General features: G+C 49.5%; 1 protein-coding gene across 1 annotated transcript in view; it reads left to right on the top strand.

Annotated features, from left to right (window-relative positions):
- Positions 1-9,738, top strand: part of IKBKB (inhibitor of nuclear factor kappa B kinase subunit beta) — a 61,700-nt gene that overhangs the window by 42,361 nt on the left and 9,601 nt on the right. Inside the window, exons 10-18 of the mRNA XM_045286854.1 lie at positions 2,071-2,200; positions 2,761-2,955; positions 3,826-3,940; positions 5,250-5,373; positions 6,132-6,283; positions 6,467-6,528; positions 7,892-8,001; positions 9,082-9,131; positions 9,375-9,587. Coding sequence (XP_045142789.1) covers positions 2,071-2,200; positions 2,761-2,955; positions 3,826-3,940; positions 5,250-5,373; positions 6,132-6,283; positions 6,467-6,528; positions 7,892-8,001; positions 9,082-9,131; positions 9,375-9,587 — 1,151 coding nt within the window. The remainder of the gene's footprint in view (positions 1-2,070; positions 2,201-2,760; positions 2,956-3,825; positions 3,941-5,249; positions 5,374-6,131; positions 6,284-6,466; positions 6,529-7,891; positions 8,002-9,081; positions 9,132-9,374; positions 9,588-9,738) is intronic.

Raw genomic sequence — 9,738 nt, 5'->3', positions numbered from 1 at the left:
CCCAGGGGCAGCTTGACCCTGTCCTGTAGGATCACTGGGAGTCGGCATCGACTCGCAGGCAGGGGGCTTGGTTTGAGTGAGAGCGGTGTGGAATGGCTACTTAGTTGAACCGCAGCTTTCTGGGGGAGTCTGGAAAGAGACACAGGACAGGGTTGGATGAAGAGGAAGGAGGTTCACAGGCGGTCCAAAGATACCTTTGGGGAGACAGGGAGTCCTCTGAGGTGAAGGGTTTAGTGAGAAACACACTTAGAGCGTGCATTGGGGCCAGGCTGGGCTGGTTCGAGAGTCCATGGTAAGGGATTTGAACTTGGTCATGTGAACCCATGGAATCCATTTGAGGGGTTGGCTGATAAAATCCAGCTGCCACCCTGGTGGTCTCAATTGTGTTTGGGGATCACCTGGAGGCAGAGTAGGCGCATCAAGTGCACTTCAGCAAGTTCACAGACATTATTCTGCAGCCAGTTGGAGGTCAGAGTGCTAACCCAGTGTTGGGGAAACCTCTGCTTTGGGGAATAAATTTTAGCAGCTAAAGAGTGAGGTGACAAGTACCTTAATAGTTATAATTTTGAAAATACAGGTTGTTTTCAGGTTCCACACATCCAATTGATATGCAACCTTTACTTAGGAAATCAAGAAGTTCCTGGGAAACTGGAATTAGTGCTTCAGTAAAATGTGGTAAAGAGAGCAGGTGGTGCCAGCTATCAATCAGAATAGTGTCTGGGGTCTTAAAGGCTTGTATTCCAACAAGCAGCCATCTAAGGGAGGAGTCAAGTAAGTCCAGATGGAGGAAGCACACCAGCTTGTGTGATCCAACTATGACAGTAACTAAATTCAAATACGATGAAGGGAAAAGTATCCGAGCTAACCGTATGACCACCCAATTGGTACAAGACTATGGAGGACAGTGGGAGCCCAAAACCCATCTGCAGAGTATCTAGTTAGATTAAACCGCTGGCAGACCCCCACCAGTTACAGGTAAGGGTCTCGAATAGCCTTGCTATCTGACAGCGATCATTGCCATCTCGATTATGCGTAATCAAACTTGATATTTGGTCAGCTGATCTCCCTATCGACCCAACCTGAATCTGTTCTCCGTGCAAGTATCTCTTGCGCGTTCCATGACGAGAATTTCTTCCATGGCTTTTTTAAATAGTCTTTCTTACTCATTATTTGTATTTTTATCTTGGTATTCTTATCACTTAAGCCTGACCACTTTATTTCAGTTGTGTGTTACATTGTCTCTGTTGGGTTTCGCAGGTGTGGAGCACAGAAGGAGTGGGTGTGTAGTCTGATAACTGGTGTGAGGGCTTACAGGGGACTGATGGGTGAGGGGTGGAGACAGGGAGGGTCAAGGGATTTCAGGAGTAAACAATGAAGGCAGGAGTGGGGAGGGAGCACTAGAACTGATTGTGTTTGCACAGCTCATTTTAAAAGCCATTTAATCATGGGGTGGGGGGTGTTCTAAAATTAATTGTGGTAATGATTGTACAATTCTTGATATGACTGAACTATTGAATTGTATGAAATGTGGATTAGATGCTAATAAAATGTTTTTTAAAATGTGATTAAAAGGTAGAATTTTTTTCACAAATGTTTTGAAGCCCCCACACTTATTAAAATGTGAGGTACATACCAGGTTTCATCTTAACAAACGGGTATTCTTTTGCATCACACATCAAAGCAGTACTGTTGTATGTGTTAAAGATATTCTAATATTCCTAGAAATGTTTGCTCGGTCCTTTTGTGCATGGGAAGGTACGCTCTCTACTAAGGGAAGCATCTGAGTGCTGTTAGATAGAGTGCCTAACGGTTCTGCTGACGTTCCCATTCGACGTAAAGACCACCAGGGCAATGGAACTCTGTCATAACCCAGGGGCTGCCTGAACTCACCTTGCTCCTGTCCATCTGACCCATTTACTTTGTCCGCACTCGGGTATTGGCTGCCATCTATGTGCAGAAGGGTGAGTCACATGGGAGGTCGCACGTTTACATTCCCACCTTGCAGCAGCCTAAGATTGGCATCGGAGGTGTCTTCCCCTATACCCGTTCCTCTGATTCTTATTCACACAGAGTCCTGGCACAGCGACTGGAGAAGTGGCTGCAGCTGATGTTGATGTGGCACCCCCGGCAGAGGGGCACAGACCCCATGTACGGGCCCAACGGCTGCTTCAAGGCCCTGGATGACATCTTGAACTTGGAGGTAAGCACAGGGCCAACTTAGCCCTGAAGCAGTAAGGTCAGATCTGGAGAAGCAACAGACTGTTCGAAGAAAGAACGTCACAGGAAGTGTGGGCTCCTAAGATAGTGCCTTTGTACCGAAGGAAGAGGACCGCTCAGCAGGGCTCAGTGACAGTGGTCTGTGGGGCTGTGGGCACGACAGGAATCTGGCAGACCCGAGGGTGGGAGCCATAGACCGAACTTCCTTCCTCAGGCTAGGTCCGACTGGGGAACGGCAGAGGATCTAGCCGATAAAGGGATAGCTCTGTCGTTGTTGAGATTGTGTCTGCCGCAGTCGATTCTGATTTATGGAGACCCAATAGGACAGAATAGGGTTTTGAAACCCATAGGGTTTCACAGGCTGTAATCTTTATGGAAGCTGATCATTTGGTCTTTGCTCCTGGGGGGCTGCTTGTGGATTTGAACCACTGACCTTTTGGTGACGGCCAGGTGCTTCACTGTTAAGCTACCAGGTGACAAATAAAGGGGCATCTGTGAAAAGATCAATTTTTTCCCCTGAGTAACGTTTGGGTTCCCTTACAGCTGGTTCACATCTTGAACATGGTAACGGGCACCATCCACACTTACCCAGTGACGGCAGATGAGAGTCTGCAGAGTTTGAAGGCCCGGATCCAGCAAGACACAGGAATTCCAGAGGCAGACCAGGAACTGCTGCAAGAGGCAGGGCTGGCATTGATCCCCGACAAGCCTGCCACCCAGTGTATTTCCGACGGCAAGGTAAGCCCCTGACTTCTTGCCAACTGCCCTACGTCTTTGTCCTGCCTTGGCTTGCAAGAGAATGAACCATGCTTCCAGATTTAAACTCGACTTTCTTAGTCAGTCAGTCACTCGGTTCCACCAGGCAGTGACCTCAGGTTTTTTAAGTTGGAATCAGAGGGCCCTTGTGTGGCCTTACCAGTGCACTGATTACTTCCTGCTTTGGGCGGCACTTCCGAACCACTTGGAGGGCCCTTCCTTTGCCTTGGTTGCCAAAGTCATGCTCCATGTTTTGAATCCTTCCACATTATTCATGATGCACCGCTGGGTACAGAACAGTGTGAGATGCCTCCATGGCAACCAAAGCAAGCATCATGAACACATGGCTCCTGCCCGAGGGCATCTGATGAGCTCAAAGAAGCCATCCCTGGGTGAGGAGGCGTGCAGTGAAGCTGCAGATTGCACAGTAGCGGCGATCAGAGAGCAAGAGAGAACGTACGATGGTTGTAAATAAGGCATGTGTTCAGATTGCAGCTGCAAATGGACAGGTTCGAACCCACCAGCCTCCCTGTGGGAGAAAGACGTGGCAGCCTGCTTCCAGGTGGCAGCCACGGAAACCCAGTGGGGCACTTCCGCCCTGTCTCTATGGCCACTGTGAGTTGGAGTTGCTTCGATGGTAGCGAGGCTGGGTTCCGATAATCAGTGTACAAGGAGTATGAAGTATGAGTGTAGGGTAGAGCTATTTAGAAAGGCTTCATGGATGCTTAGAGTTTTTTGGCCACAGATGATGCTATTGGTCATGTGGGGAGTGCCTTGCCATGTCTTCGTTATGAGTTGGCAAAAGGAAGGGGTGGGCCAAGGAGATCTCATTGTGTCCTTGTCCTTCTACAGCCAAATGAGGGCCGCACCTTGGACATGGATCTTGTGTTCCTCTTTGACAACAGCAAAATCACCTATGAGACACAGATCTCTCCTCGGCCTCAACCGGAAAGTGTCAGCTGTATCCGTAAGGACATTGTCGTCTTGTTAGAAGCACAATCAGTAGAATGCATGAGGCGAGACAGGAAGGGGAGGGCCCACAGCTGAGTTTCCCCTGTCCGCAGGGCAGCCTTCTTTGCTTAGGATAGAAGTAGCCCAGGAACACAGTACACGAAGCCGCCCGTTGATCTCAGCTTCATGGGTAGGACTTTAAACAGAGGGCAGAGAGTACTGACACTGTACTTGAATCAGATAGCCATTTTATTGATCTATCTTTGACATTCTGCTTGTGTTTTGATCATTAATACATGTGCACGACACCCCAAATACCAAAAGGTACAAAGAAAGTGCATTGAAAAATAGCTACCCTCTTTGACCAATGCCTCTTCCACAGACTCATCTATTATCAAATGTTTCTGAATTCTTCAAGGAATATTCTCTACACAAACATGGATGTGTTTAGCAAACAATGGCTTACAATACATACTGCCCCTTTCATTGTACAGCATATACCCATTCCTCACTTAGAGACGCAGTATGGTTCCAAAGAACAGGAAACAGAAGATGACCACATCAGATTGAGTATGAAGCTTAGGTAACTGCCGCTGCCACACAGCCAAGAATCCTGGCCCAGCCAGGCTGGCCCACATCCGCCACAGCCAGTGTTACTCTCGCTGCCGGTGGCTTTTCGTCCCAGATACACGTCATTAGTACACAAAGGAGAAAGTAGATTTTTTTTGTGGGGGGGGCTATTATCATAAATGGGAAATGTTTGATAACAGATAGTAAGCGAGGAGGTGTACTTTAAAGAGTTCCCCCATTGGCACACAGAGAGTTGCCTGTTTTTATAAATACTGAAAATGTTGTCTGAATGTTACTTGGTTATTTGAATACATTGCTGCCCCTACACACACACACACACACACACACACACACACACACATCTTATAGATCTTCAGATTATTGTTTATCTGGTCATTTCCAGTACTGCTGGTTAAAGCTACATTTTGATAAGACCTCATATGGCCATATATTTTGGGAACGTAAGCTTTTCCATCAAAATTATATGGGACCAAGTGTCCCTATGTGTATCTCCACATAGCTCATAGAGTTTTCTTCAAATCAATTGCATAGCTATGATTGACTGTCTGAGACATGCAGGTGCCACAATGAATGTGTGAGAGCATCTTTAGGGGGTGGCCAAGCACTGACACCTGAAAAATTCCATAGTGGTATAGTACGTAGATAAATGTCAAAGCACTAGTGATGTGGCAAGGCCGGGCGGGGCAGCTGTGGGAGAGTTATTCTCTGAGAACGGCCCTTGTCTGTGTTTCCAGTTCAGGAGCCCAAGAGGAATCTCACCTTCTTCCACCTGAGGAAGGTGTGGGGCCAGGTCTGGCACAGCATCCAAGCCCTGAAGGAGGATTGTAACCGGTTGCAGCAGGGACAGCGAGCGGCCATGTATGGTGCCAAGCATATTTTGTTTTGGTTTTTCCTTTTTTTAACTTAGTTTATTTTAAATGGCTTCGTGGGTCCTGCCACAGGGAGGTGCCCGAGCCAGGAGCTCAGAAGGCACTATTATTGTAGACCAAAAGGGGAGACACTGGTTTGGACGGGCATGATGTGGCCAGCTAGCTGCATCGAGGGAGGTCCTTTCAGATCTGATGAAGTGAGTGTGGTTCGTGCAGAGAGAGGAGGAGGGTTGCAAGAGGGTGGCCTGGATTGGCAGGACCAGGGCCCATGTGGACCATGGCACAGCTCCCTGCAGTTTGGGTGAACAAAACTCGGCTGACTTTTATGCCAAGGACTTTACGGACTCCCCAGCTCCTGGCCAGCTTGGATTTGGGGCCCTTTGCATTTTTGCTGCACAACCTCACACATGGCTATGGGCTAGGAAAGGGTGCCCTGTGGTTGTGACTGGCAGCCATGACTGCTATTCTTGTCGCATCACTGCAGGAACCTGCGTTGGGTAGTTGAAGGTATTTGGTGGTGGAATGGAGCCTTGGTGACGGTATGGGTAAAGTACTCGGCTGCTAACCATCAGGTTAGCAGTTCAAACCCACAGATGGACTCTAGGGCAGTTCTGCTCTGTCCTCTATGCGTCCACAGTGAGGGGTTTGGTTTGGCTTGCGTCTTGTCCATTGTACGGGAAACGGTCTTAGGTCCCAGAAATGCCCCCACCCACCCCCGGTTCTGTTGCTTGTTTGTGGCCTCTGCAGGATGAACCTCCTCCGGAACAACAGCTGCCTCTCCAAGATGAAGAACTCCATGGCCTCCATGTCCCAGCAGCTCAAGGCCAAGCTGGACTTCTTTAAGACCAGCGTCCAGATTGACCTGGAGAAGTACAGCGAGCAGACCGAGTTTGGGATCAGTGAGTGTCATTCTGTGTAAGGCGTCTGGAGAGACCAGCCCCTTCAATTCCCCCGCCCCGCCCCCTCTTCCTCCACTTTCTTGTCTCCTGGTATAATCGAATGACTTGGTTTTGTTTTGATTTTGTGGTGTTCCTGTTTTGTTTTTTATTTTATTTTTTTCCTACCCCACCCCCCCACCCCAGCATCAGATAAATTGCTGCTGGCCTGGAGGGAAATGGAGCAGTCGGTGGAGCGCTACGGGCGGGTAGGAAACTAATTTGAGCTTTTTTATATCCTTCCCCAGGGGATGAGGCTGATTAGGGCCAGCTTCCTCATTGAGCACTGGGTAGACCTTGGGTGTCACAACTCAAGTTCTCCCCGTCATGCTGCTTGACCTTAATTCAGATTTGCTGGGACAAGGCCAGGAGAGAAGCTAGTAGAGAAGGGAGCACACTGAGGGGTTCCTCGGGGGTCGTCAAATGCACATCCAAAGAGGGGAGTAACTGACAGAGTGAACATAATTCAAATTGAAGATCAAGGACTCGGGTTTTTTCTGGATTTTTTACCCTTGTTTTGAGTGAACATTGGCAAGTTCATCTTTATCTTAATATCTGTCTCTGAAAAGCAAAAAAAGATAAGTAGGGCCCTAGGTGTGCTTAAAGGTGGCTGCTGTATGGAGGGAGGGGAAGCCTTCAAAAAGTTAGTGCACATTGTTTGTTATCTTTTAATTCCATATTTTCCCAGACTTTTTGAAGCCCCTTGTGTAGGCAATATCTTATTTCCCCAGGGAGAATGCTCCCCCACTGCTCACCCTTGGCACTCACATGAAATAGGAAATGGGGTCCAGGCCTCCACACCTGGCAAGACTTCAGAATGGACAAGTTATGAGAAGGACAAGTGATGTGCATTGGACATCTTCTATATGCCAGGCACTGTTCACACTGTGCCTTATGCAACCCCTACTAGACCCTATCAGAAAGGAGCCTGGTGGGAGGTGGAGTAGGTCCACATTGGGCTGCTAATCACAAGGTCAGCTGTTCAAAACCACCAGCTGCTCCAGAAGAGAAAGATGAGGCTTTCTGCTCCTGTGAAGATTTAGAGTGTAAGAAATCCACGAACTGTTCTACTCTGCCTTTTAGGGTCACCGTGAGTCGGAGTTAACTCGATGGCACTGAGTTTGGTTTGGGTTAGTTGCCCCTATGAGAAGAGTCCTGGTGGCTCAGTGGTTAGGCACCCTGCTGCCAACTGAAATGTCAGTGGTACGAAAGTACGAAGAGCTCATAGGGAGAAAGAGAAGACCGTCTGCTTCCCTCATGATGACAGCCTATGGGGCTGTTCTGTTTGATCCCACCAGGTTGCTGTGAATTAAAGTCGATTCAGCAGCAACAGGCATGCCCTATTGGAAGCCTGCTTTGTGGAAGAAGAACTTACAGCTTCGGGATTAGGTAGCTTGTTCATGGATCCCACAGATTCCAGTTCATGTCACATTGCTCGTAGCCAGTCAACAGGGACCCCTCATGTTTCAGGGGGTTAGTTAAGTGGCCTTTCCCCACCAACCTGGCATCTCCGAAGGCTCTCACTGTGCCATTGCTGTTGTTGTTGTTGTTGTTGTTGTTTTCTCCAATCAGGAGAATGAAGTGAAGCATCTGGTGGAGCGAATGATGGCGCTGCAGACAGACATCGTGGACTTACAGAGGAGCCCGATGGGTCGGAAGCAGGGTGGGACGCTGGATGACCTGTGAGTGCCAGCGGGGAGGGGGCCACCCTCACCCCACACACCCGACGCACCCCATGCTGTGCTAGGACTGTTAGGTTTCCCCGGAGTCATCCATCTGGAGTAAGCGCTATAAAGAAGGCACCTCTGGCGAATCACCTCTGCAAATTCCAGAGGTGGGCCAAGACAGAGCCTGGCAAGTACTGGAAGCAGAGACGTCAGTGGAGTCTTGGTCAGCCATTTGGCACTGACTCCAGGAAAGGATGCGGTGCTCAGACCCAGCAGTCCTGGCAGGGAATACCGTGGCACCCCAGTGTTGTCCACGGACAGTCTGGGGAGGGCTGTGTCACAGCGCCTCAGCTGTGTTCTCGGGTGCTCTTACAGAGACCAGACACCTGGACACCCAAAACTGGATGGTGCACAGGCCATTGTTTCCCTCTGAATGACTTGACCCTTTACTCTCCTTTCGTTTTCAATGAAAGTCCTCTTTTGAAATATCAGGCAGTCTCACCCGGGTGACGGGGTAAAAAGGACAAGAGTTTGTGTCCACTCTTGGGCTTGAGTTGTCGAGAAGCACCATGAACTCAGGGGGCCCGGTGATGGTAACTGGGGTCACTGGAATGAAACCAGGCAGGGGGACATCTGAAGGGAGACAGTGGACACACTTCTTTAGAGGAGTCTCTGTGACTGAGCCTGGGAGGTGTCTGAATTCTGACCGTGGGAGAGGGTTTCCCCTAAGTCAATGGTTCTCAACCTTCCTACGGCCACGACCCTTTCATACAGTTCCTCATGCTGTGGTGAGCCCCAACCATAAAATTATTTTCATTGTTACTTCAAAACTAATTTTGCTACTGCTATGAATCGGGTGACCCCTGTGAAAGGGTCGTTCGATCCCCAAAGGGCTCACAACCCATAGGTTGAGCACCACTGCCCTAAGTGCAACTTCACAGTCACCTGCCATACTAGTCTAGTCCAGTCAAGGACGGCTGCTGCGGTCTGATGTCTAGAACTCACTTGCTCCGCCGGCAGGAATGAACAAACTGGTGCTTCAGGTGCGCTTGTGTGATGGCAGATCTAGACAGCACTGTCCCTTATGTGTTTCAGAGAGGAGCAGGCAAGGGAGCTCTACAGGAGACTGAGGGAAAAACCAAGAGGTAAGTGAGGCTTCCTGATTGCTCTGGTTCCATTTTCCTGTCTCCTGTGAGGCATCGGGAGGAGCCCTGGTGACCTAGTGGTTACACGTTGGGCTAACTGCTAGACCAGCAGTTCAAAACCACTAGCTGTTCCTCTGGAGAAAGGAGTTACGGTCTTGGGTCGCTCCGAGTCAGCCGTGAGCGGAAGGCATCAGCACTGTCCGCCAGCTGCTTTGAGAACTGTGAGTCCTCTCCTCCTCCCAGACCAGCGGACTGATGGGGACAGTCAGGAAATGGTGCGGCTGCTGCTTCAGGCAATCCAGGGCTTCGAGAAGAAAGTGCGAGTGATTTACACGCAGCTCAGGTACAACGCCCCTTCCCTGCTCTCTGGTGGGCTGTGGAGAAGCCACAAGGCTGTGTGTGGGCCCACTTCCCTCCCTCTACTCGGCTGTGCCCAGCTGCCTGAAGAAGCTTACTGACTGGAAGTTTGCCATTAAGGGGACTTGGGTTCTCCTGGAGTCCTGAGTGGCGCAAATGGGTAACCCACCTGGGTTGGCGGTTCAAGTCCTCTCAGTGACATGTTGGAAGTCAGGCCTGTTGAGCTACTTCTGAAACACTCACTGTTGAA

This window comes from Echinops telfairi, unplaced genomic scaffold, assembly GCF_000313985.2.
Source record: "Echinops telfairi isolate 266 unplaced genomic scaffold, ASM31398v2 ScPeMD7_9;HRSCAF=40, whole genome shotgun sequence".
Taxonomy (NCBI): domain Eukaryota; kingdom Metazoa; phylum Chordata; class Mammalia; order Afrosoricida; family Tenrecidae; genus Echinops; species Echinops telfairi.
The sequence above is the reverse complement of the archived record's forward strand: the minus strand, read 5'-3'. Positions and strand labels throughout refer to the sequence as shown.